The sequence below is a fragment of the Nasonia vitripennis genome, chromosome 5, assembly GCF_009193385.2.
Source record: "Nasonia vitripennis strain AsymCx chromosome 5, Nvit_psr_1.1, whole genome shotgun sequence".
NCBI classification, from domain to species: domain Eukaryota; kingdom Metazoa; phylum Arthropoda; class Insecta; order Hymenoptera; family Pteromalidae; genus Nasonia; species Nasonia vitripennis.
The window spans coordinates 4,356,120-4,383,273 of NC_045761.1; the positions used below are offsets into that span (position 1 = coordinate 4,356,120).

The following is a 27,154-nucleotide window of genomic DNA, read 5'->3' on the forward strand; positions in this document are numbered from 1 at the left end:
TGGCAATATAGCCGAGAGGAGAAAAGCTCTCTCTCTCTCTCTCTCGCTGTCTCAGACCGCAAACAGGGCGCACCGAAAATTTCGCTCGCGCGGCGCGGATCGAGCGACTTGGAGGAAACGAGCTGCAGACCCGCAAAAACTTTTAATCGTTCGTTTTCCTTGCCCGGCGCCGCCGCCGGGGCTGGGGATAAAACCGACAAATTGAAAGGCAAACTGCAAAGTTTGCACATACTCGATCTCGGAACTTGTATAAAAGCGATGCGTCAACATTTATCCCTCCATCAGTCTCTCTCTCTCTCTCTCTCTCTCTCTCTCTCTCTCTCCCTCTCTCTCACATTCTCTCTCGCTCACTGGCAAGGCCGAAAAGCTCTGATTTTTCCGCCTACTCCACAGCGGCCCTGGCAGCTTTGTGACATCGACCTGCCGAGCAGCTGGAAATTCAATTTTGTTTTGCGAAGCAGCTTTTCGCCGCCCACCCGCTCACGCGATAGTTTACTCTGTTCCGGTTGTCTCTCGTTTATTTTTTTTTGCCACTGCAGCAGCAGCAGCTCTGAGCGCATGAAATCGAGGTGATAGCGAGAGAGGACCGATGGTGAATTGATATTACAGCCAGTTTTTCGATGATGCGCGCGGCAGAGCTGCTACCGTGGCACTGGCTGGGCTATACACGCGACGCCCGGGGAATCGCTTTTTTTCTGTTTATAAACGCGACGAGCTCTCGGATGACCCTTTCAGCTCTCGGCTTTTTTTCCCGCGCGTTGATATCGCGAATTCGGCGTATACAGCCTGTTGGGGCAGCTGTCGAATCGAAATTCGCGGTGCGCTGATGCTGGTTGTTATTTTTAATGCGATAAGTCGCTATTTGGAGAATCGTTGGGTCGCAACTTATCGACAGCTGCTTGATTAAAGCTCACACCGAGGATGCATCAGTGCTAATTTATCCGGGCGAAGAGTGAGCGACGGGAAATCCATAGCTCGCGGACCTGCGCGACTACTATATATGTATAGGTATTCGATTAAGTCCGGGAGTTAATGACCAATTACATCGAACGCGCGCTCGGTAACAGCGTTCTTTTTTTCGAACTCGATGCCGCACTCGCGCTGGTGAGGGTAATTTTATACTTTGCAGAAGAGAAGATGACGGGCTGAAAATTAGTTTATCGCAATGATTTCTGTCTAATGTAATGAAATACAATACCCCCGAGCGCAAATCAATCACTCGATGCTTTCGAAAAAAATCCACGCCGCGATTACATCGAGCAGTAAAGATCGTATACGGGCTAATCGCAGTTTCTCATGTCAGTGGACAATTAGTCGCGCGGCGGCGGCGCAAGGCACAATAAACCACATCCTCGTCTCTGGCAAACTCAAGAAAGACAGTGAGAGAGAGAGAGAGAGAGAGAGAGAGAGAGAGAGAGAGAGAGAGAGAGAGAGAAAGGGCTGCGCGATGCGCGCAAAAGGCCGCGCGAACAAAGCACCATTAGGAATGTGCGTTGTGTCGTCATCTCTCCTGCAGCCTCGATCAATTTTGTAAGCAGCGTCTCTCACTTTGTTAACTCGCAATCTCAATCTTGACCTACGCTTTTTTCGCCGATCAGCCACACTGAGTGGCTATTCATGTCTGTATTATTCGCACAGGCGAACACGAGCCATCGGACTGATGAATAGACGTGGAGCGAGAATAGAGACCCTTGAGTCGTTTGTATCGATTTCGGCAACACGAGGGGGAAGGCTGAAATCGATCGGTCAGAGGGGTATATGCCTCTTCGGAGTCGTTGAACGATGGCGTCGGGTGAACAAATCAGCCGATTATCCCCGGCTCCGAGTGGATTAACCGATGCTGATGAGGATCGAAAGGCGATCGAGTGCACGAAAGAATCGAGGAATCTTATGCATTATTCCGTATCGACTCGATTAGACGCGGAAAGTAGAGATGATAGCGGAGCGTTTTTCTCCGGAAACTTATTAATTACGACGGCCGTGCGTAATTGAGAACGCAAAGTTTATACTCGCACGACCGCGGAAAGTTTTAATGAATATACCCAAGAGCGGTGTGTGTGCGCGGCGTATACTTGGCGAGAAAAGATGAGACGCAAAATAAATTAATTTTGATTTCCCCACAGTGGAGTTTCAATTATCACGACTGACCCTTTTCAAGCGCCCGAGTATACACGACGCTGCAGCACACAACTGCGCCGGAAACTAGTTGCTGGCCCGAATAAACTTTCGGAATTGAGATTAAACTGCATTATATTTTCGTGCGACTTCCTTCGAATCTCGCGCGGATAAACTTTCCAGCGCTTCCGCTGGAACAATCGTCGAGGACACGAGATAGCATAAAACAAAAATCGCGTCTCGGTCATTGGAGCGGCCTTGCACATCAACATCATCGCACTGTGTATACTCGGCTCGAGATTCTCCCATGGCTTATATTATATCGCGCAGGATGGCGCAACGAAGACGCTTTTCGGCGCCTTGTTACACACCTCATGCTCTTGGCGTATACACATAGGGCCAGAGGATGATACGCCTCGGTGGTGGGGAATCCTCGACGCTCAGCTTCGCTGCGTCTATATAAAACTTTTGCTCGACCTGGAAAGTAGATCATTTTTTCGACTACCATTGTGATCGTCGCTTCGTGCTGCCTTATATATACACATATACTCGCCTATATCTACAGTGCTCACCGAGGAATGTTCGGCATGAAGGTAAACTTTTTCCGCTGTGCGCTTATGCAGTTTTTTTCTCTTCGCCACGCGTCTCTCTCGTGTATGTGTATGTGTGTGTTTACATATGGCGAACACGCTGTTTGCTCGGGATTTCGTTTTGCGCGACGTGCTCGGGATTTGGAAAATTTTTTAAGGGGGATGGCGTCGAAGAGCCCGGGCTTTTCGATCTTTTACTTTTTCTAAAACTGCTTCTATTCAATACACGCCGAGTCGAGCACCGATAGCTCGAGTGTAGTATTTTATTTTTTCCCGAATTCGAATGTTATTTTATTCGCCTTACGATCTAGGTCGCAGCAGTTCTCCTCGTCCTCGTGGGCTCAGCCCTGTGCAGTCTCGAGCCGGCCGGTTACCGGTCACCCTCGAGCCACAGCCAGTACCTGCCGCCTTATCGTCGGCAGCCGTCCACCAGGTTGTCAGCACCTTCGCGCCAGTACGTTCCGGCACCTGCCGATTCCTACAACTTCGGAGGCCAGCCCGAGATTCTGGAAGCCCGTCGTGCCGCGCCTCTTCCGTCGACTGCTTACGGCGTGCCGGACTACAACAGTCAACACAATCACGGCCATCACCATCATCATCATTATCAGAGGCATCAAGAGGTGAGAGGATGTTTTTTTCACGCTGGGAGGCGGGTTAACTAGGTGTGTTTTTTTTGGGAGAGCTGCGAGTGTCATAACTAGAGCGAGATTAATGACGGGTTGCTGTGTTGGTCGCGTGATTTGCCAGAGAGGATCGTTTCTTCGAACAATTAGAGGAAAGCGATCGGGAATAATTATCGTGCTCTTTTTTCTTACCTGCGTTACGATGCTCCTGTACCGTCGTTTTAATTCAAACACCTTTTCCGCGGCGCCGTTCGAATGTTTCATTCCAATTATATACAGGAGAAGCGGCAAATGGAATTCGTAGAAAGTTTTGACTTTTCCAAAGAGTTGAGAAATCTACGATTAATTTCGCATAATCAATCAGTGGCTCAATCAGCCGAGCAGATCTAGTTCCCGTATGTATAATATTCCAATATTGACAAAAAGTTTTCCCCGAACGAATCGCGTCACCCGCGCAAATATACGTATAAACTATGAACATTCGCGAGAGCGAGCTCTTCATTGAAAATTAGCCGCCTCTGTTGCCGCGAAATTCTATCCTCGAATTAATTGGATTATCATCGCGCGGCTCTCAATATAAAGCCGGCTGCTGTGGAAAAGCAAACAAAGCCCGTAACAAGAAATCCTGCAGAGAGAAGCAAATACACGCGGAGCCACTAGACGCGCGCAACACACAAAACCAAACTTCATAACGAACTTAAAAAAGTTACGAGTGTCATTATACGAAACGCGAGCGACGTCGCGTAGGTGTGCGCTGTGCGTGTTATAGATGAGAGAGAGAGAGAGAGAGAGAGAGAGAGAGAGAGAGAGAGAGCTCCGGAAATCCCCTCTAACAGAGCAGACCTCTCCATCATTTTCTTGTTCGCGACGTCCTTATAAACTATACGCTATACTACTCGTAAACTCTTTCCCGCGGCTCTTGGCTACCTAAAATTTCTCGTCCGCTCGCATATAGTTCGAGTGGGTCGAGTTCCGAAGTGAGTCTGTACTGTAGTAGATTCTCTCGCGAATAATTAACTCATATACAATTAATGCACTATTCCAGGAGCATCACGAGCCGGCCAAGTACAACTTCGCCTACCAGGTGAAGGACAGCAACAGCGGCAACGACTACAGCCATCAGGAGTCCAGGGACGGTTCGCTCACCCGGGGCTCGTACAGCGTATTGCTGCCCGACGGCCGGCGTCAGATCGTCGAGTACGAGGCCGACGAGGCCGGCTACCGACCAAAGATCTCCTACGAAGCTGCGCAACCCCAGAGCCGATACGGTCAGCCAAGCCGGGCTTATCCCGGCGGCCCCTATTGAAAGTCCGTTGCTCGATAGCGTATACATATATGTATAGCCGTTTCTCCGACTGCCGTGCCGAGGAGACTTTGTTATTATCCTTTTTGTCAATAAATACAGGTCTACGTTAGATATTGCGTCTCGGATTTTATCCCTGCTCTATACTCCCAGTCCTATCCGTTTGTTTTTCAGCTTCGTTGAAGTCTGCGACGTGAAATTGAAAATTTTTTTTCGTCCTCGTCGCTATTTGCACAAAATGCTGCAAAATAGTGTAATTTAACACCCAGCTCCTAAAATATCTTTGGTTCACGGCACTCAGCCATTATAAGCGCATCAAGCAGCTTTCAAAGCGTTAGCTGCAGTGGCATCGGGAAAATGAAGCCTCGGCTGTTAGTTATCCTACAGGCGAGCTCACGAGATCCTTCGAGTAAAATTTAACGTGCCGCCACATACGCGAGGGTACTTGCTCCTGTTTCGTGTCCCGGCATGTGAAGCTGAGAAGATGCCCCGTCAAGTGGTGAGAGGGTACTCGAGAGATCGGTACACCATACGTACGAGTGTGAGCCTTTGTGGATGTTGGATATTGCGTAAATTGAGCTTTCGCTGTGACTTAAGCGCTTAGATGTTTTTACGCATATCAGTAAAATTTATATTCAGCTAATATCGTATGATCGCATTTACGAAACCAAGCTAAAATTGAAGGATAAATTTAGAGAATGATTTAATTTTGTTTACAAAGCTTATGCATGTTAGGCAACTCATAAAAGCTCCGCAAAACATCCCTTTTGTCACTGAATTACACGTTCCCTAGCGAACGACAGCAAAACAGTATAATATTGCGAAATCTTACGCACAAGCTTACATCGGCATACCAATTAGATTCCGTTATATTGCAAACTATTCAGCAGAAATTGCCCAAACATCCACCCGCTAAAGAGTGAAAGGCTTCGTCTGAAATTCGAGAAGCATCAAGGATGCGCAGGATACGTAGCTCGTCGTGCTTCCGTCGAGTCCGGCTTCTTAACTAAGACACACCGAAATAACAGATTTATCACAACGTCGCGGGCGGCTGAATTTCACCGAGTCGCAAATTAATTGAAGCGCGATTCCTGCCAGCGATAAGGCATACACGATAATATAAGCGCGATTTTTCTAGGCGCTTTCGCGTGACCTGATATGCGGGATCGCTCGAGAGAGCGACAGGAATTTCGAGTTACGAGGGCAGCGGCGGACTAGGTCCGTGAGTTGCGTGTTTATTGGCTGTTATGGAGTTATGTGGGAACTGAGTTACAAAGTAAACGCGCGAGAGACGCGTCGGAGGTGCGATGGGGAAAGGTCGTCTTCTATGCGTATACTGGATCGCTGGAGCCGAGCTCTGTGAATGGGACGTACGGTATGATGCCGCGCGTTTTGATCTTATCTACGATCTGGACACTCGCTCTATGGCTGTGTGAATGTATACCTGTAATGTATACAATGATTGACATTAGTCGGTAGCGAGATGTTGTATATTCACCGTAGAACTTTTCGGGCTTAGCGTTAATTGATGTTCCGGGCGAGCTATCTGAGCAATAATTTCTCTGGTTATATTTATTTAAAAATGCTACTATCGATTAGATTTATTAAGCGTGAATAATATTCGGCGGCGGGTAACGAGCTATCTACAATATTTATCGGGGCATAAATATCTTGCGATGATCGTAAATAAACGTAGATGCAAAATGTAATCGTATATGATTTAGCTCTTTCGCGAAGATCGAAAATTCATAAAGTGATCCAAAAATACCGGAAATCATGGATGCATTGATTTAATACATTTATAAAAAATAGCGACGAATTCCAATTTGACGATCCAACCAATATAATATCGCAATCATTTCTATGTTAATGAAATATAAATTGGAATTCGGCGTTTTCGCAATAACAATCCGCGCGAGAACAAACTGCCACGAATCCGTTTCGTTCTGCACACGTTCACAAAACTGCCGACGAATATAACAATTTGACGATCCCGATGAAAAGCACACGAGAGTGAGAGAGCTTCAGACTAAAATATAACGCTGTCGAAATTCGGAACAAACATAAGTGCGTGCTTCACAGCGGCGCCATCAACAATTCGGACAGCGAGTGTACTTAACGTCTCTGCAGCGCGTCGAGACTCGCGCGAGCCAAAAGTCGCATTTTCGAAAAACGGATGTTGCCCAACTACATAGTCGAGAAGAAAGAATTAGATTGAGAGACTATAAAATCACTCGAATGTGTGCTTACGTTTGAATAAATCTGAATAATTCGTACTGGACCCTACCTTGGCGCGCGGATGCATCGATTCACTCCGCGGACCCATCTTTCGAAAGCTGTGAGGGCGCCCGAATGAAAACTCATCGGCTGCATTAATTCGGCTCGAGAGTGTATACCTGGGTACACATTTTCATCACAGTAATTGCAGATTTGAGAGCCGTGTAAACAATAATATACAGCGTTCGAGAGAGTTTTGACGAAGTTCGTATTATAAGCGCGCGTGAGGTGAATCGCGCATATAGATTAAAAATAAACGCTCGCGGTTGAAATACACAAGTGCGGCGTTGTACGAGTCGATATTCCACGCACGCGAGGGACAGTGTTATGCGAGAGTAAAAAGCGATTTGAATTGCGAGAGTTGTGTATCTTCGTTAAACAATAATGAAGCGTCGGCGATCGTTAATCCGCATACAGCGCGACGGGCCGTGAGTCACCGGTATACATTCGGCGACACATTCGATTTGTTGAACGACTCCAACGATGAAAGTACCGATTTATCTAGTCCTCGTCATCGACCCTCCGAAATCCTGACGAAAGTAGGAAACAGCGCGTTACGTCGTGCGCCGATCCTCCGCACAACGGCTCGTTGCGTCCTTGCTCTCGATGTTACGCGGCATTGCGAAAGGGAACATCAGGCGCGTATACTTACGCCGGCTCTCGAAGACAGTCCCGCTCCCGATGCGTTCATCGCGGAAGATGAATAAGGTCCATTAGCCGATGATGACGCCGGCATTGGCGGCGCGTAGGGGAGGCGCCGGTCGGCCATACGCGCGCTGCCTTTGCCCTCACCTACGACTACTACTTTGAGAGGTTCGTGGAGAGGAGAGGAGAGCTCGACTGGCCGATATGCGTCGAAGAGGTGTGTGCGTATCTGTGATTGTATAAAAGCGAGGGCCGTCGACGGAGCCAAATCAAAGCGACTTCCGAGCCGAGAAGAGAAGCAACATGCAGGTAAGCGAACGGGAACAGACGATTTGTGTCCAGTGAATCGATTTTATCATTTGTAACGAGTATACTGTTCTGTGCGCGGTTGCTCGTGCGAGGAGTAGATCGTGTTCGATGATTGTGACTTTTTAGATTTGTGGAAAATATTGTGCGGTGATTCTTGATTTTTTTTTGTTGCTGCTAAATCGCCGCCGTCAAACATCTGTTTGTTTTATTTTATTTATACAGTGTGTTAGGGAAAAAAATCGAAAAACATGTTTTCAGTTATACTATTTCGTCAAAAATATCACTTTTCCTACGTTGCGTTGGTTTGTTACAAGCTACGTCAAATAGCCGTAATACCTTCGCTCCATCCGCTACAAAATTGACTGTTTTCCAGGTATTCGTAGTTCTTCTGAGCGTAGCAGCGGTGGCGCTGGCCAGTCTAGAACCGGCCGGCTATCGACCGCCAGGTTCCAGCTCGTCCCAGTACCTGCCGCCTCACCTCCAGCAGCACCACGAACACGACCACGACCACGACCACGAGCATCACCATCAGTCGCAAGCGAACAATCCCTCGACGGCCTCCCAGTACCTGCCACCCTCTTACAACCATCCAGCTGCACCCGCTGCCAATCCTAACAGCCAATACCTGCCTCCTCGGGCTCGTCAACAGCAGCAGCCACAACGTCCATCTTCCAACTACTTGCCAGCAGCCGACAAGCCGATTCCCAGCCTGGCACCGCCATCTCCACCTGCCAACGACTACCAGCCACCAGCCCAGTCCGGCAACCAGCAGTCATCTAACGAATACCTGCCACCTCAGAGCAGCAGACCAACCAGTGCTCCGGCTAACGACTACCTGCCGCCCAGCAGAACTACCCCAGCCGTGCCCGCCAATGACTACCTGCCACCTCTCAAGCCCTCGACCCCGAGCATCCCAGCCAAACCCGAGTACCTGCCCCCAGCCAAGACTGGACAGTCGGCAGTGCCTCCCAAGAGCGACTACCTGCCACCCAGCAGCAGCAGCAGCAGCAGAGTGAACAGCAGATATTCCGCCACGACTCCGGTGCCCAGGATCTCCGTCGTCTCGGTCTCGCCCTACAAGCTCGACGGTCCAGCTTATTCCAAGCCTCAGCCCAAGTTCTCGGGACTGGCCACTTCGGCCTCCTCCAGTCCAGCCAGAAGCGGATACCCCCAGAGAGGCTACCCCTCGGGTGCCCCAGCTGCCAAGAGCTTCGAGCAGCCCGCCGACAACTACCTGCCACCTCTGGGCCACGACGAGTCTTCCCAGGGATACGAGTCCTCCGCCGCTCAGAACGCTGGCTACCAGTACGGAGCTGCCGCTCGCTCCGAGCAGACGACGGTGAGTTATCTCACTCCCATTATTTTCTTTCTTCTTCAAAAATCAGCCTCAAAAACATCCGAATTTTTCATCCCAGGAACCAGCCAAGTACGAGTTCGAGTACCGCGTGAGCGATGAGTTCGGCAACGACTTCGGCCACAAGGAGTCTCGCGACGGAGCCCAGACCTCCGGGGTCTACAGTGTGCTCCTACCCGACGGCCGTAAGCAGATCGTCCACTACGAGGCCGACGAGAACGGCTTCAAGCCCAGGATCTCGTACGAGGAAGCTGCCTCGGTTCTCGGCCCCAAAACTCCCACCTTAGCTGACATCGGTTTCGGAGGATACGACAAGAACGCCAACAGCCTCGACGCCCACCAGGGACCTTACTAGTCCGCTCGCGATCTTCTTATATAACTCAGGATATGCGAACTCGTTCACACCACGACATAGTACAATTAAACTAACTCGACGCTGAGCATTATGATAGTGTAGTAAAAAAAGGAGCGCGATGAACCAGCACAATCCAAGCGATCCCAGCTGGAATAATCGCTATATAATCGTGCGGGAGAGGAGTAGAAGAGTGCAAATGCAGAAACGCTGTACACTTACGCGGGCGAGAGTAAGTGGGACGAAATTTTTGACGGTTTTTATCTCGCACGCGTTGCGCCCTCGGTTAAACCAGAAAAAATACACGTTTTTTTTTTAACAAACATCGCGTCGAGAGCAGGCGAAAGCGCTGATGGACGTTTCGATTTGCCGGAAAAAATTGCGAGCTGTGCCGATCGAACGCTTCCCTTACTCGCGGCCGCGTTTGCATCCACGTCGTATACATATACGCAGTGTTCTCATAATTGTACGATTTCTTTATAATCCGAACGCGCAGTGCGGTGTGGAGTTATTATTCGCGTTTTATTATATGCATATTAATCGTGTACCTCCATTAGAACTCTGATTTTTCGTCGCAGAGAGTTTATCGCACTGCAGTTTCGCTGTATATGTTATACCATAATATATAACGTAGTCGTAATTAAGTAATGTCTCTCATTTGAATAATACAATACGTTAGAGCGAATTATTTAGCAAATGCGCGAGCGCGACAGAAGCATTAATACCGAATATTATGGGATAAGCAACGATCCTGCTTTTGAGTACTTACATTACTTTACACTTTTGTACAAATTGTAGAAAAAAAAAAAAAGAAAAATATATGCGTATAATATTTATAACATGTAATCAGAGCCATGTGTCACGTATTCATTAATCAAGATATAATCCCCACCGACAAGAGAAAGATATGCAAAGTATTCCGTTACATTTATTCAAACGATACACATCCACAGCGAATGAAGCGCGAGGAATCACGATAGGTATATATACGTGTACGTATAAGTTACGCAAGATCGAGCGCGGAAACGCGCGCGACAGCCTGTCACGCAATCCGCCACAGTTGTCAGCCCGAAGATCAGCTCGCGTCAACGGCCCATTCAAATTTCCCTCGCTCTCGACCTTTCCATATGTGCGCTCGAGCTGCACGAAAAGCTTCTCGCTGTTTTTGGCGAAGAGCCGCGAGACTATACGCGTAGTTTAAATGTATATGTTCCTCGATTTCGTCAGGCTGTTATTCTAATTCCCATATTATGCACGCAGCCTTCCTCCCTCTTTTTTTTTAATTATCTTCTTCGAGGATGTTCGAGCGGTGAAGGCAATTCTCGAAATTCGGGAATCTGGATCACGGAGTCACCCGCGAGGACTAATCAAATCTGCAGACAGAATACGTAATGCACGAGCGCCAAGGTGGTATTTAGTCTCCAAACACAATTTTTCGCCAAAGCCGAGAGCGACATCGGCGCCGCGGTTAGATCACACGGCGCATTTTGCGCGGGACTATATTATCAAGTTGCCACACACATAGACGCCGAGAGCTATACGTATAGACGTGTAAGAGCGAGAGATACACGTGTTTCGGCTGGATCTTCTCCGGCGCATTACTTTCACATCGGAGGCAGAGTCGCCGAGTAAGTATGCGTGAGTGTGTGCGAGAGGAGTTTTGTTTCGCTACTTCGTTACGCGGCCGATCCTCCTTTCGCAACGTGGCGTTTGTATTGGGCGTATTTGTAACCGAGAGAGATATCACCGATGATTGTATTATGCGGAAACGCTCGTTTGCGGTGTAGGCAGCTGTTTTCAACGAGGTTTCCTCTAATGTAATTTTAGCTCGATCTTTTGACGTACAAAACAGGCGATGTTTTGCCGTTAAAGCCTCGTGAGTGCCTTAATTGTAAAATAGAAAATTTAAAGTGTTACTTTGTAAAAGCGATTTTCTGGCGGCTCAGTCGTATATTGTACGGCGTCTTCCTTCGAAAAGTGCCCGTACTTTCAGCATCGCCATCATCAACAACAACTTCATCCGTCCGAACAATAAGTCTATTACGCGCGTTTGATGAAATAATAGAAACTCGCTTATAGTAGAACACAATATAAAAAAAAAACACAACACTATACGAGTTTCACCGATCCAATATCAAACGTCGCTATTCGTGCCAAAATTAATCAGACTTCCGCTAGCGAGTCGCACACGTACACAACGGCCATTAATTAATATTGGAAACAGCCGCGAGTTATATCTTTGCGCGCGCGGCTGCTGCCGCAATCGCTATAGTATAATTTTCCCGCGTTCGATCGATCCTTTTCTCTCTCTCTCTCTCTCTCATTTTTCAGCGGTATCAGTCCATGCAAATATTTTACGGCTTTTAAAACGCTCGTAAAACGACGTTTCGCGCTCGCGCTGCTCGAAATAAAAGTAATCTCCACTATTGAATCGCGCTTGATTTTTACGCGCCTGCAGGAAGAATGTTTCATTGGCGGTGCGATGTTCCTTTTTTTTTTATTTTAGTCAAGCACTACTACTACTACTACACGATACAGCCGCGTAATGAATATAAAGACTTGTTGCTCGTGAAGTATAGTGCGGCGCGCCGATACGATGTTAACGACCCGGTCGCGGAAAAAAGGAATCGCAGCGATAAATTTCTATAGTGGCTTGTATAGGAGACTCTATTAGTCGAGTGCCTATAGATAAGCATCATCCTCGTGGGTTCACTACGCATATTTGCTCTCATACGATCCAATATTATTGAGCTATTCGTGTGTTTCAATTTGCGCAACGATGCACACTTGCATCAGGCTTTACATATATACGACAGCGATTGCAGCGCGCGACGTCTTTGATAAGTGCATTTTCTGATACTCGAGTCGATCAAGCTGTGCAGAGCGTCGAATCCGTCTGATGTCTCTTGTCGGCGAAATCGGGCTCCGGGATGCATTACGCGCAAGAGAAAGGAGCCCATTATCGGGATCTATATAGATATAGATAGGCAATAAGGGCGCAGAATCGATTGGGTAATCCAAATAAATTCACAGGCTCGAGGGAGAGCGCACGTTTTCTGTTTTAAATTATTATATTGTACGAACACGTATACATATATAGAAGAGATTACATGCATGTATACATAAGGTAAGAGGGTGATGATGCTTTGTATAGTGTGGAGCTGCTACGATATGTGTATACAGTATATATATGGGTAATTATTACCCACGCGTCGTGGGGGTTACAGTTATTGTTATCATTATTTTTTTTTACGTTTTTTCACTTGCTTGCTTCTTCTGGTTAGGGGCGTATGTATATATATATAGCTGTGTACATCTGTACACAGTCGGATACACGTGGTATAGTATACGATCATCGCGTAATGTACATGTATATATATGGTATGTATATGAGCACAATGAGCTATGTTACAAAATGGACAACGCGCGGATACACGTGTAGGGACGTGCACCGCTGCGACGTTATCTCGTGTTACAATCAGATATGACAGAGAATATCGGTCGTGTGAGTGTCGTATGTGTATGTGTGTATATGCGTTATGTATAAAAATATGAGTATTTTCAACAAGTTTATATATTCAACTCATCTCGCTCGTTAAATATATGTGCGAATATTTCTCCCTCTCTCTCTTTTAACTTTATTAAATTATCGCTGTCTTCATTCCCAACTGTCGCGGCTCGTTCTCTCTCTCTCTCTCTCTCTCTCTCTCGTGAATATATATATATATATATATATATATATATATATAGATATATATAGATATGGCTTGTGCGCCGTGACATTCGCGAATAAAGACAGCGATAGGCGTGTACTCTGCAGCAAAAATCGACGCACTTTGACGCGCGCTGATTTGATGCAGAGTCACATCGGCATATAATCGATTATCGTTTTTATCTCCAGCAGAACGACTTCGTTAAAACCTTCCCCGATTGGCCGTGTCCGAGCGGCCGATGGGATCTTTTTCGAGCGCGATAAGCATCTGCGTGCAGCTGGAATATCGTTTATTTTCGTTGTTTGCGATTCAAACTACCTGCAGCGTTTGTCATGGAAGCCTTTTGCGGGTAAAAATCGAGATTATTCAATGAAACAAGGCTACGCGGGATTCTACTCTATACTAAAGCTATAATGGAAACATCTCGCTTTTCGAACAATAATCCAGGAGAGAAAAAGATCCCATCGGAGAACGAACGAACGAACGAACGAACCGTCGAACTTTATACAAGAAAATACTCAGACACTCTAGTACCGATAGCCGCCCTGTCCGCCACCGCCGCCGCTGGGGTAGCCCCCGGCTCCTCCACTGGGGTATCCACCGGGACCACCGCTGGGGTAACCTCCGGGTCCACCGCTGGGGTATCCACCAGCACCACCGGCACCACCGGCTCCACCGCCGACCTGCATGTACGTGATCTTGGGCCTGTAGCCGTCCTGGTCAGCTTCGTACTCGACCATCTGACGACGACCGTCGGGCAGCAGCACGAAGTAGACACCGCGGGTGAGGTCACCGTCGCGAGACTCCTTGTGGCCAAAGTCGTTGCCGGATGGCGGGTCGTTCACCGTGTACTCAAACTCGTACTTGGCGGGTTCCTGAAAAGTTCGCAAAGTTTTGTTGTTAATGAAGCAATAGCAGGTGCAAACAATAGCAATTCATTTGCGCGCATAATACTCACGTTGTTAGAGCCGTCGCCGTATCCACCGGAACCGGCGCCTGGTGGTCCGTATTGCTGATTGGGCGGAAGGTACTGGTTGGATCCGCCGCCGAAATTGGAGCCGCCGCCGCTGCCGCCGAATTGTCCCGGTCGGTTGCCGCCACCCTGTTGGGCTGGGGGCCTCTGCTGGATACCCGGTGGTCCGTACAGCTGATCCGGCGGCAGGTACTGATTGACGGGCGGCTCGGCCAAGCTCAGACCGACCAACGCCATCAGCACTGTGGATGCGACGAATTTCTGCGGAGCAAGCGTTTTCCCAATTATACACCCTGATTATTGCTCGGCGTTGCAATTCGGTTACGATTCTTTTTTTATTTCCTCTCGAAGCGTCGTTCGGAAATTTTACGTAATGTTTTTTCGGGTAACTTTTGGTTTACTGGACAAATATATTCAACGAGGAGAGTCTATCCGAGGAAGTCATTATTTACGGAGATAGCTATCTCTCGACGCGAGATATAGGCTACTGCAGCGCGATGATGTATGCGATAACGATCGATCCGAAGCGTGCACTTTTTTCAATTAACCTTTTCCAGCTTTTTCTCTTATCTCCTAAAACCTGTAGTTTACATAAAACAGCCAGCCGCGCGGCTTTCTTTACAATCGGCTGTGGAATATAATTTTTCTCTTCTAAATTTATGCAACGCGACGAGCTCATCTCGAAATCGCGCGCGAGATTATTCACAGCGACTTATCTCTCTCCCCAGATTTCGAATAATTGATAATTTTCCGGGGCCAGCGAAACGCACGCGCAGCATCGCAATTTTGACGCAACGAGAGAGAACTCGTGCATTAGTGCAGATCCCAGAGTGTGTGTTTTGCAACGCACACACGCATCAGCGCTGCTCTGGTGCTGCCGACAGAGAGACTCTGCGGCCTATAACGAATTGAAAAGAGCTCCTGCACGTGCCGCTGCGGACGCGGCATCTGTAGCGGCGATCTCCCTCTCTCCTCTCATCACCTGCACAAAATCCCGGCTCTCTTTGTCTCTCCGTGTGCGGCTGTGCGCGCGTGTGTGTACTCGACTCTTCCTTTCCGATTTTCGGTGGGCCTGTATTGACCTAAGCGCGGAAGAGAGAAATGCAGCACTGGAGTCGGGATTAAATTGACGCGAATGAAATTTTCGGCGCCTTTCGAGACGAGATTGAATTTGAAATTTATTTAGGAATCTATATTTATTATGTTCGGGAGCGAATCTTCGTACCGAGTGCGGATGGGACGTTTTGTGGGATTGATCGATTTTTCATATTTGCTCTCGCTCGAGATTCGATGTAAAATTTCAAAGCGTATAAATCGATTGAATATAAACGGAAAAAAGAATGTATCCACGAGTTGGATTAAAAGACTCGTAGCGTGTGTGTGTGTGTGTGAAAAAAAAAAACAACAAAACACCGAAGCACGTCCCCCGGCTTTGAGAGCTGAAATTGAAAAGATTAAACGGATCCCCGAGCGAGCTAACGACCTGGTAAATAAAACGTCGGATAGTAGGAGAATTAATACGCTTTCTTTGTAACACGCTCGCGCATCGAAATACAAACTAGATCTCGTCGCGGATAATAAATACAAAGTAGACTGTGAACGAAGATCATCCAATTCAATTAGCCCGACTGAGACCTCTCGTATAGATCTACGATTGCATCTAGACAAGCTGAAGTGTCTAATTGAATGTTGTGCGAGGAAATGCTTATCTCAATTTTCCTGCCGCTTTATTACGTGATATTATACTTACACGTATAATCTCGCCGCGATGTTCCCATAAACGCGCATAATGAATTATAGATAATTGCGCGCGCAATTTTTTCATCTTACACATCGAGAGAGGTCCGATTATGTAAAATTTGCAGAAGCTCAGTTATACTACCCGCGCGAGTTAATAATTTTCCGCGATGGAATCATTGAGCAACGGTACATGCGTGTGGATATCGAAGCCTATTGACAATTTCACCTTAATCCGCCGCGGCGGAGAAGATGCAATCTCGGCTTTTATTTCGGTATGCACGAAGATCGCGCTGCATCGATTTGTAACGCATAAATTTATCACGGAGAAAGTATCGACAAGGAGCGCAGAAGCTGCAGCAGCGCAACTCGCCGCTTGACGAAATTACAAAACGGCGTCTATACACAGATACCCTCAGAGCCGTTGCGGTATTAATTAAGACACACATCTCTCGCGCATAATAATCGAGAAAGCCAAACAAAATTAAAACAATGAAACGCATCTTACGCGGCTTATCGGGCCTAAGAATCGCCGAGTTACGCCGATGCGTATAAATTAGCCCTGCCGACGCTTCTTCTTCTTCTTCTCTCTCTCTCTCTCTCTCTCTCTCTCTCTCTCTCTCTCTCTCTCTCTCTCTCACTCTCTGTAATTGAAATCTCCGCAACTTTTACCGACACCGTCTCTCATCCTCGCGAGTCTCGCGCGCCTCTATCGCGCAACATCCGAGCGACCGATAATTAATCAGTCGCCCCCTCGCCGAGCGCGTGTCGCTTCATTTTTCAGCGCACACGCAGTTGCCCATTGCGCAAGTCACTGCAGCGGTGTCTTCTTTTTCGGGCATGTGATGAATTACGGCGCGATCATATCGTCGATTGGCGCATTGTCCGAATTTTTACGTCTCGTATACGAGAAATTTCGTTTCCAAATTCGCGCGCGGCGAGATTTTCCGCGGCGGCGTTTCGCAAGGGAAGCGATCGCCGACTGATTTACGGACGGCAATCATAACGGGGGGGCCCTCCCGCGCGAGTTTTCTGCGCGAGAGCGCGCGACGGATTGCGCAAGAGGTATATACATCGCCGCGCGATTTTTCAGCCGTGCGCGGATGACGCCGGCTTTCGCGCGCTCCAAGAGGTTTTTGGCTTTTTCATCAGACGCGGATGTCTGTGTAAACATACGCAAACGAGTGAGTGATTTGTTGCCGTACGCTGCTTATCGGGAGTCGATCTAAAAACTTAATAATCACCGACGTTGCCAGCCGGGGAAGTGGGTTATAGACATGGGAAAGTGCGCGAGAGATCATTGTGAAAGCTGTAAAAAATTTTCGAGTTTTTTTATCCGGAATTATGAATATGCACCGGATCGACCGTTTCTGTATTTTAACGGCGATTTGTACTGCGTTTACACTGGTTTATGGATTCCCGGTGCGGAAATAATGATTATTTATGTAAATTTTTCAAAATTTTACAGGGAGGCGGATTTTTAAACAATTCGACGCTCCGAGCTTTCATTGTACAATTTGAAAAGATTCTATTATTCCGAGAAGCTGATATTTAGTTGTATTCTCGTTATTTAAATCCGAACATTTTTCATATACCGGACACGATACGAAAAATATGTGTTACATTCAGCTGCCGAAACGAAAAATAATTGATGAAAAAAATTTGCTATTCTCGCAGTGTACTTTTTCATTTAACAATATAATATAATATGATAAAAATTCATTCTCTACGAGAAGCTCGTTAAATCCTCATTCGAATATGTTCGGAAGCAACATATAATTCGCCATTTAAATTACCAAACCGATTACGTCGGTATAAAAAAATTCAATCTCATCAACAATTCAAAGCTACAATTTTTTTTTCTCTCTCTCTCTCTCTTTAATATTTTTTTAACGAGTTGTCGATTGAAGGGCGCTCTTTATGAGTAAGCACACGTAAAGCCAGGCTCTTTAGCGTGATTCGTGTTTACTCTTTAGCTCGATGAAATCACATTTTATATACGGGGCGCTTGCGCCTCTAAACTGGTATATAGTAATCGATTTTTTATTGGACGTCACTACGCAAACATTTTGCGCGATCGACGCTAACAATTATTACTCTCGCTATACTCTGTAGCATTATACGGTTCGATCGATACACGGCGCGCGCGCGCAATGAAATAAACTCGCGAGCTTCGCGCGCAAAACAAGCACTCGAAACTATATGTATAACCGAAGCTTTTTCCACGAACTCCTACCCTCTGTATATTACATACACGCGATTGTGTTTCAAATCAAACGAAATATAATATACTCACGTTCATGGTTCTCGGCAAAATCGGGAATCAAGCGTTAACACTCGGCTCTCGCAGCACAGTCGAATGAAAATCAAGAAGCACTCTTTATTCAAACTCGCGTGTGCCTCCTGACACGACGACTGTATACTCGAAGCAGCAGCAGCGGTACAGAGCAGCAGTCCACTTGTGCGTGTGTGTGTGTGAGGATATGCGTGTTCTGTTTGAGATCCTTATGGGAGATGACTATGGTGCCGAGTGCGAGGTAGCATCTGCCGGGGCCCGTGTTTTATACCTTTCGCGCCCGAGATATGCGCCTGCGGATCATCATCATCACACACACACACACACACACAGAGACACAGAGAGCGCGGCGGCGGCAGCGCGTCATCATCATCCACTCGCGGTCCTCTCTTTCCCTCTCGCAGGCCGATATATGTAACATCACGAGCAAGGCCGTTGCGCCACCGCGCTGATATCCTCTTCGCACGCCGACGCAGTGTACAAGGCCCCACCACCCGGGCACCCCCTCCATGTGCGGGCCCGTCTCTCGCACGCGTGTATACGAGTCCCAGTCGCGCTGGCACTTTTTGGGGGTGGCTTAAGGTTACGTGCCTGCCTTATGACGTGTATAACGTGGTGGGGCGTCGTGATTGAGCCGTGCGAGCACGGGGAGAGATTTCGAGATCGCGCGGGAGAGTAAGAGCGAACGCGTTATTATTACACGATGGAGCACAACTGCGAGCGCTGTACTATACACGTGTGTACTTAGCTGTCGCCGGCGATGCGAGAGAGGCTTTGTCAGATGTGTATCGTAGTAGTATAGTAAGAGGCTATTGTTTTTCGCCTGGCCTGGAATGCGCAGCCAGCGAGGATGAATTTCTGCGCTCTGGCTGGCTTCTTTTTCGGGAATTCGATAGTGCAGTATAATTAGAGACGCCTAGATTGATTTCGGATTGGGAATTCATACGCGCTTCGATTTTCAGTAATTTGAAAATAGCTCGAATTCGTGCGCTAACTACATGTGGTCGCGTATGCAGTTGAGAGTATCTGCGGGCTCTATGTATTTTTAATAATTTTTCGGGCACCCGACATTACGTTAATTCGGGGAGTAATTTTCAGAATCGCTATATACATACCTCGATCGATCTCAAAAATGGAAAACACGCGCGCGCATCAAAAATAACTCGAATTCATACATACGCTAATTGCACCTCGTTCGCGTGTAGGTATATATAGTCGAGAGTTTCTCTGCTGCACTCGTCGAGTTATTCGATTGATCGCGCGCAGAGCGAGCTTTATTCGCTCGGGCATCAAAAGATCGCTCGCTTTTGGCGGCTAAACGGATTTCTCTTTCTACGAACATATAGTTGATTGTAAAATCGGGTAAAAGCTAAAGATGCACAAAATGAATGCATAGAGCAGTCGCGGGGGGAGTTGCTTTGTTCGACTTTGTTGCATTATTTACTCGCGCTACAGAGCCCGGACGCGACTATGGGCGGATCTGGCGTAAAAACGACCATCGGGCTATATACACACATATAGGAAATGAAAAATACTTGGGCTACATATACGCGAGCTCGAAGAAATTCCCTGAAAAGATCGAAATGCATTTTTCCTGAGTCAACACAGACTGCTAGTAATCTCGATACATTTCCCAACGATGCAGACGCGTATTACAAGAGCTGCCGATGCCGGGGCACAAAAGAAAATTTCGCAAAGCAAAAATCAATCTCCGCGAGCTCAGCTCTCGCGCCTCGCGCGTCCTTATAACCCCATAGCGCGCGCTCTGTGCTCTCTCGCTCGCGCATCATCGAAACTTTCATGAAACGCACAATGACGCGTATGTCTCGGTGGATGCATCAGCGCGATTTTTCCTCGCATTCTGCGCTACAATCGTGCGCACAAAGAAATCAAGGCTGTACTGCGGAGCGATAGACGCCCGACGAAGAAGACACATTCCTCGAGCGCCTCTCTCTCTCTCTCTCTCTCTCTCTAATGGCTTCCGTCGACGCTCCGATATACACGTCATATTTCGAGATCGCCCCCGCTGCGAGCTTACACACACACACACACACAAAAGGATGAGTCGGCGCGTTAGACGAGTTGATTGAAAAATATCGAATCGGATGTACGCTTTGCGTAAACGAATTGCGCGCTCGCTTTTTTTTTTCGTATACACCAGAAGAGGAGCCTTGAAATTTCAAAGGTCGAGCGCTGCTGCCGTCTAATACGCGAGAGGACCATGACATAATCGCTCTATCCCCCGGTATATATACTTAGAGCGCGCTCGCGCGAAATTTCAGTGCCGGGAGATGGAGAGAAAGAGTTAACCCGTAATTATAATTTGACGCGAGCGCGAGCATTTTCTGGGTGTATTTTTAAATTACACACGGTCCTGCTTTTTTCGGATTGTGAAAGGATTTAAGTAGCTTTTTTCTTCCCCCTTCTTCGGCGTCTCTCTGTTCTCTTCCTTTTTGTCTAATTATTACCGCAGTCGCGTGCGCGCAGCGCAGGCTTATTGCCCCGAAAAGCGCAGCGAAAATTGTACTGGATTACAGAATCGCCGGTTAGATAACATCGCAGACATGCATGCATATCTGTGCGAGCGAAGGAGACACAGAGAAAGATTGTAAAATAAGACGAATTACAAAGTATTTACACGCCGAGTTTGAAAAAAAAAAATTTCCCCGCAGCAGCTCTTTATTCCGTCTCTCCTCGTCCAGATCGGAATCTTCGCACTACATAATCGGTCTCCGCGCGCGGTTTAATAATTCTAATTAGTGCGCGCGGTTGAATTTATCATGGCTAATGAAAAATTAATTGAAATTCGTGGACCGTGTGTGCAGCAGCGCCGGCTTTGATTTGTACCAGCAGGCGCTTACGCAACAGTGGTCTCGCGCAGCAGCCGCAGCATCCTCGCGCGCGTATATGTACGATCCAGGAGTAATAAATAAAATTTCAACCGCAGAGTGACCCGAGAGAGGCAGGAGGAGGAGGGGACATTCGCTCTATACTGCTCGGTTTCATTATGCGCCTACGCGCGCGCGTTTTGCAGCGATTGTGTAAATCGCATAGGGTTGTGGAGTGGAAAGGTTATATTGTAAAAAAAAAATGATGAGCGGCGAGGAAATTCACGCGGATGTAATAAGGCTGAAAGTGGCGGCGATTTATGGCAATTATATTCGGCTCCTAGTCTCTCTCGCGTATAAATAAAACGCGCGCGCGAACGACGAGGAAAACGTGCCAAGGTAGAGCTCATCGCGAGTCTCGGGGTCTCGCTTTCAATGAGGGTTAAACGAGCGCGAAGATTCGCGCGCAAAAAGAAAAAGAAGCTCGAATTTTAAATCCGCCGCGCGAGAGAGCCTCGCGGCGGTCATTAAAAGTCGAAAAATTGCGCGTCGGCCTCCCCCCGCACAATCGAACGTACGCTGCTTTTCCACGCTCTTCTTCGGGGGATCTTCGATCATATTATACGCGCGCGGGTATGCGTGCCAAGGGCACAACTCGCGCGTTCACGCACGGATCGATGAAGATGTTCATGATTGTCGTGCGCGTTCTCCTCTTTAATCGCCGCGAGAGTTTTTCCAGGGAACGATGTGGGGCTCTGCGAATTTCGAGAGGGAAATGTCTCCGTCGCTGTACATATATGTTCGATTCGAGTGAAATCAAAAAGTAGCTTTCGCTCTCTCTCTCTCTCTTTCACTTACTGTGAGCCTTTTTTTGTATCGAGGGCCCTTACCGACCCGTAAGTGTACGCGAGGATCCTCGACGATCAAGGGAATTCAAGAGCCCATCTCGCGCGCGATATTTGCGTCACATTACACACTCCTCGAAATTCCTCTCTTACTCTCTCATAATATCACGCAGATGCACCGGCGCTGCTCTCTCTGACGAAACACACACACACACACACACACACACATCAGGCAGGCGCGATGTTATACTCTCTTTTAAACTCTCTCTCGCCTTATACTCTTCATTTCTCCTCGCTCGCGCGCATAGTTGAGTAAACGAGAGCCAAATTACTTCACGCATATGTGCGCTTTAGCAACTCGGCTGCACAATAATTAAGCGCCGACGAGGCGTTTAGCCGCGCTATGCATCGGCCATCAATTCATCCCCGTAGGAATAAATTGCGCAAAGTGTATAGGTATCCGCTGCGGTAACGGAGCTTCGAATTCGTAAGGTCTTTTACTTGCGGCGATGCTTATCGAGCGCGTAATTCGCACGATTTTCGCGGGTTGAAGCGCAGCTGCTGTTGCAGTCTGTACACACACGGCTGTTTGAATATGAAATTGTCATACTTCTGAATCGTTTGTTTGCAGTCGTTGGATTACAGTTATTTCACCGAAATTATACCCGCGACTCTCATTGTGCTGCGCAGTGCACTACTTAAATCAATTCGCAACACACACACACACACACGTGTACACGCGGCGCTTGCCCATTCGGGGATGGATAGTTTACGAGGGACAGGTTGAGGTTGCACCTCTGCGTTTCGCAAGCGAGACTGTTTATTTTACGAGGCATACTATGGGGGACTACTGTAATCCTACTTATTACGAGCTGCAGCATCGTATGGCGCATGTATATAAAAAAAGTGATAAACTCGCGGCTAAAGGCGAGTCAATGAGCGCGAGTGCGGTGAAATTCGAGGAGATAATAACCATGTCTTTAGTAAGACACAGGCGTCGCAAACGCGCTGTTTAACAATCTTTTTTTTTTTCATTCCCTCCTCTAAGCTGCTGCGCAATTATCCCATCAAGAGCGTTCGCTGCACGCTTTCAATCGAGCAGTTCGAGCTAATCGATTACCTCTTCACGATCGCGTATACAACTTACACATAAGTATGTACAGTCTGGATCGTCGATCATCGTCATCATCAGCAGCTATCCCTTTGTTTGGCACTTCATTGAGAGGAAAAAAGCCGGTTGTCGTCGCGGCCGTAGGGAGAAAAGAAATTAGATCGTCGTCGTCGAGAGGCACTCCCTATAATACATTCGTTAAACGCGCGCCCAGCGACAGACGCGCGAGATGTAGTAATACAACATTGTTGATCACGACACGCGTCGCGGGGGGCCCTCGGCTTCTCTCGTGTGTATAGAACGTCTACATCTTCGTCGGTCGTGCGTTACATGTGATGCATTAGCGCCCGACGTATACATCTAATATGCGACTCTGCTCCTGCGGCTGCTGCCTCTCCACCTGGAGGTATACGCGTTTGTACCTCATTATTATCCGGCCGGCGTGCCGCAATTCGGAGCGATGCTAATTGGAAGCGCGATGAGCTTCGGTGCACGGAAAGTTAGCGGCCGTTTCGGTTGATGAATTCCTCGATCCGTTGTTGTTTTTTTTTGTCTCTATGCTGGATATTGCGTGGATATATGTGCGAGACGTATGTGTTTGCGGGGGAGTTGGCTAGACGTGTCGAGTGTTTTTATGCTTTGCGCTCTCGAGTTCCTTCGTGGGCGGAGTTTTTTTTTAATCTTTAGACCAACGTGTGGAGAGGCTTAGAGTGAGAGGGAGTATTATCATTATCGCTTTATTAATGTATTCACACTTCGCTCGTAAGTAGATATGGAAATTCACACTCGTCAGCTTTTCAAGCAGGTCCTTCCGTTCTGCTTGGCGTATATGAATTTATGCGCATAAGAATGATTGAGATACATTAGGTTATTTTTTTTTTCATCAAATTTCAGCTCTGATTTTCATTTCGATCTTTGTATTCCTCGTCTGGATGGAAACTCCAATATTTAAACAATCATTTCACTGCGTCAAGCCAACAATACAGATCCCGAAAATCATTTCGCACTCGCTACATCATTCTCTTTGAGTACCAATCCCACGGCATAAATTTCGAAAACCAAACCACTACGTCATACGTCTGGCCACCCCTAATCCACTATTTCAAACCATTAACGACACAGAGACCGAGCACGACGCCAGTCAAAAGGAATACCGGATACTCTATCTCTCGAGTCTCGTCAATCAAGCGCCGGCCGTTTTTCCCTGCGCGTTAAGAAGTTAATTACAGTCTCTATTGACTCGGAGATAATTACTCTACCGAGAGTACAGCACTATTGCGACGGTTCGAAAACAAAAAAAAAAAAAAAAGGAATCCCCGGCTCATTATGCAAAAAGCCTCTTTACCAAGCTAACTCTCGGCTGACCGATCGCCCATTAATCTACACTGGGGGGAAAAAATCCAAGCGCGAATCTTCATCCCGCGCGCATCAGCACGCGCCATATAAGATTCGCACGTATTTCGCTCGGCGCGCGCGGTAATTATGACATTCTCGCGGCAGCGCTCGCTGAAAAGTCGTCGTACAGCGTCGGCTCTCTCTCTCTCTCTCTCTCTCTCTCTCGGTCTGCAATTTCACGGCTCGCGAATTTCCCGCTCTCGTATTATATAATCATCGAGCATGAAGTTGGCCACGCGCTCGCGCGCGCAGCTTCCAGCGGTTCTCTCCCAGTTCTGCATATTATACACACACCTATACACGCGCGTCCGTCATGCTGCTGGTGGATCGGGGGAATCCTTATCCATCTCCATTGGCGATAATTGTGCGGCTCTATAATTTATGGGCTTTGTGTGCTTCTGGCGCCGCGTGTGTACCTATACACAGCCGTGTTGTATTGTATACGGGACTTCCGCGGCAAGTGGCTCGTGCACGGCTTGTAGTACGGAGATCGGGGCTTCGATGTGCGTGCTATGGCTCGTCGGACAGCTCGTTCGGCGACGCAGCGGTGTACGCTGTGATTTACCGATCATAGCTACTTTTCCTCGAATTTCAGAGTTAGTGACTTGTCTGCGGATTGACGTCGCTGAATAATCGCGATGTTCCGCAGGCTTCGTTCATCCTCAACTGCATTCCGAAGTCGTAGACACGCAAGCGCCTAATAATTCAAACTGGATAAAAACGCTCGTCGAAAAATCATCATCAGCGGCGATTGCGCGCTCGTCTATAATCGTCTTTTTATATCAGAAAACTCTCGGCGCCTCGTATTTTTTCTCCTCTCGCTCCATCGCGCGCGCGAAAAAGCGGATCACCTCTCTCTCTCTCTCTCCCTCTCTCTCTCTCTCTCTTAGGCGCATGCATGCACGCGTTAATGTCATTTTTCGCAAAGGCCCCTGCAGGCCCGACACGTTACAAAGCTCATCAATTCATCTTCATCTTCATCTCTCGCGCGAGCGCGTGCGTTCGCTCGATCGATTTTCTAACGAGAGACTTTCGCAACACGCGCTTCTTCCCTATACACTCGCGCGTCTTCTTCTCCTCCTTCTGCTCCATCATCCTTCTCTCTCGAGTATAAGAGCCGGTAGTCGTTTGCGAAAGGGGCACCTCGCCGCGCACGTGTGCGTTGCGTTTCGCGCTCCTGCACTCTGCATATTAGCCAGGCACGCGGCCAGCAGAAGCAACAGCGGCAGCTCTCTGGGATGATAGATATACTATACGCGCGTCGCCGCGAGCTGTAATTATATTGTTGCCGCGTTTGAAGGGCTGCTGAGATAGAGAGGGATTCTGCAACGTTCGCTTTTTCAATTTGGAACGGATTTTTGAAATTGAAGTAATCAAGCGTGTTCTCGAACTTTGTTTTAACTGTGTAACATGTAAATTAGTTCCTCTCGCGACTTACCTCTCCTGCGTGTATGCGCTTAAATAAGTGTCGTTTGATCGATGAATACCTCTCTTTTTCCGGCTCGATGTAACACGTGCCGCGCGCGTCTCCCTCGTTCTGCAGTTTACGCGATTGCATTAGCATTGAATTCTGAACGGATTTGATTAAAATCTCTCTAATCTTGCTGATCGTTGAAAACTCTCGCTCTCTCACTCTCTGCACACTACGAGCTCTTATCAGATTTCATTTTGGAGGCGCAGTGGATTCGGATTAAATTTGAATACGTTACACACTCGTCTGCGCTTGATTAACGTAATTAAATCCAGCTCGATCCCGAAAATTACACTCTTATTCCGATGCTATATGTGGATGGATGTATCGCGTTACAAAAGTGCTCGCATTAGCCGCAATGCAGTGTATACGTGTATATAATATACGCAGCTATCGAGAGACGAAATTTAATTTTAAAGTAACGAAAGTGCGCGTCTCTGCGCATCGATTTCCATCAACTCGCGCGCGGGTATACATCCGCATATAATACATTCATGCGGGGGAAGCCAAAACAGAACCAATCCATTTAGCCAACGCGCGTTGCGAAAAAGCTATATCGCCGCGCGCGCTTCCCTGTCTATGCCAAATATACATATTGCTACAGACGCACAGAGGAGATGCGGTATGTGTGTGTGTGTGTGTAGATCGTGTATTCGAAACGCGACGTTAAAGGTAACGCTTTCTGCTCGTCGGCGCGAGTATGTGCCACCGCTTCTTCTTCCTTTTTTTTTCAATTTGCATGACAAAGTGCGCTGTTTTCACAAGGTTAGCTCGAATGATACATCGAAGAGCGAAGAGGATCATACCGTGTCGTTCTATACACCGAAATAATATCGTCCTACGCTCTATACATCCTTGCGCAAGGGAATTTCGTCTAATGCGGAGCGACACAAAGCGCCGAGTCAGAGCATATAGTCCGCGTGTAGAATCAATCAATCGCGAAACTCCGATCAGTCACGTTTAAACGTACAAGTATCCTCGTTGTAGACTCGTCTAACGAGTGTTTTGATTAGATTTCGGCGAGCGAGAAATAAGCCGTCACGGCCTTGCCACCTCCTGCCGTCGCGCTATATATACAGATAGTGTAACAATGAAAGCGCGACCCCCCGAGCGATTGCGCGATGTGCTCCAGTATACGAGCAATCATCAGCGGCGGGCGTAAATAAAAGAAAGCCGCCGCCGCGAGAGAGAGAGAGAGAGGAGGGCACGAGAGCGTG

General features: G+C 47.7%; 3 protein-coding genes across 3 annotated transcripts in view; 2 read left to right on the forward strand and 1 right to left on the reverse strand.

Annotated features, from left to right (window-relative positions):
* Window positions 1–4,745, forward strand: part of LOC100121241 (non-lysosomal glucosylceramidase) — a 29,194-nt gene extending 24,449 nt beyond the window's left edge. The window contains exons 14-15 of the mRNA XM_031932019.1: window positions 3,017–3,325; window positions 4,374–4,745. Coding sequence (XP_031787879.1) covers window positions 3,017–3,325; window positions 4,374–4,634 — 570 coding nt within the window. The 3' untranslated portion in view covers window positions 4,635–4,745. The remainder of the gene's footprint in view (window positions 1–3,016; window positions 3,326–4,373) is intronic.
* A 118-nt stretch (window positions 4,746–4,863) lies between these two features.
* Window positions 4,864–13,263, forward strand: LOC100121174 (cuticular protein RR-2 family member 27). Its single transcript, XM_001604713.5, has 3 exons — window positions 4,864–7,862; window positions 8,236–9,201; window positions 9,278–13,263. Exons 1-3 carry the CDS (start codon window positions 7,857–7,859, stop codon window positions 9,569–9,571), a joined length of 1,266 nt encoding a protein of 421 aa, XP_001604763.1. The 5' UTR covers window positions 4,864–7,856; the 3' UTR covers window positions 9,572–13,263.
* A 73-nt stretch (window positions 13,264–13,336) lies between these two features.
* LOC100121152 (cuticular protein RR-2 family member 26) lies at window positions 13,337–18,506 on the reverse strand. The gene is made up of 3 exons (XM_016988249.2): window positions 18,288–18,506; window positions 14,240–14,515; window positions 13,337–14,156 (listed from the first exon to the last, which is right to left on the reverse strand). The coding sequence occupies exons 1-3, from the start codon at window positions 18,291–18,293 to the stop codon at window positions 13,809–13,811; spliced, it is 630 nt and encodes a 209-aa protein (XP_016843738.1). The 5' UTR covers window positions 18,294–18,506; the 3' UTR covers window positions 13,337–13,808.
* Window positions 18,507–27,154: the final 8,648 nt, after the last annotated feature.

What these genes read in the sequence shown, in the direction of transcription:
- LOC100121174 (XM_001604713.5), top strand. An exon ending in CTCGCTCCGAGCAGACGACG is followed by an intron (nt 9,202 to 9,277) that starts GTGAGTTATCTC and finishes TTTTCATCCCAG; the next exon opens with GAACCAGCCAAGTACGAGTT.
- LOC100121152 (XM_016988249.2), bottom strand. An exon ending in ACGGCGACGGCTCTAACAAC is followed by an intron (nt 14,157 to 14,239) that starts GTGAGTATTATG and finishes CGAACTTTTCAG; the next exon opens with GAACCCGCCAAGTACGAGTT.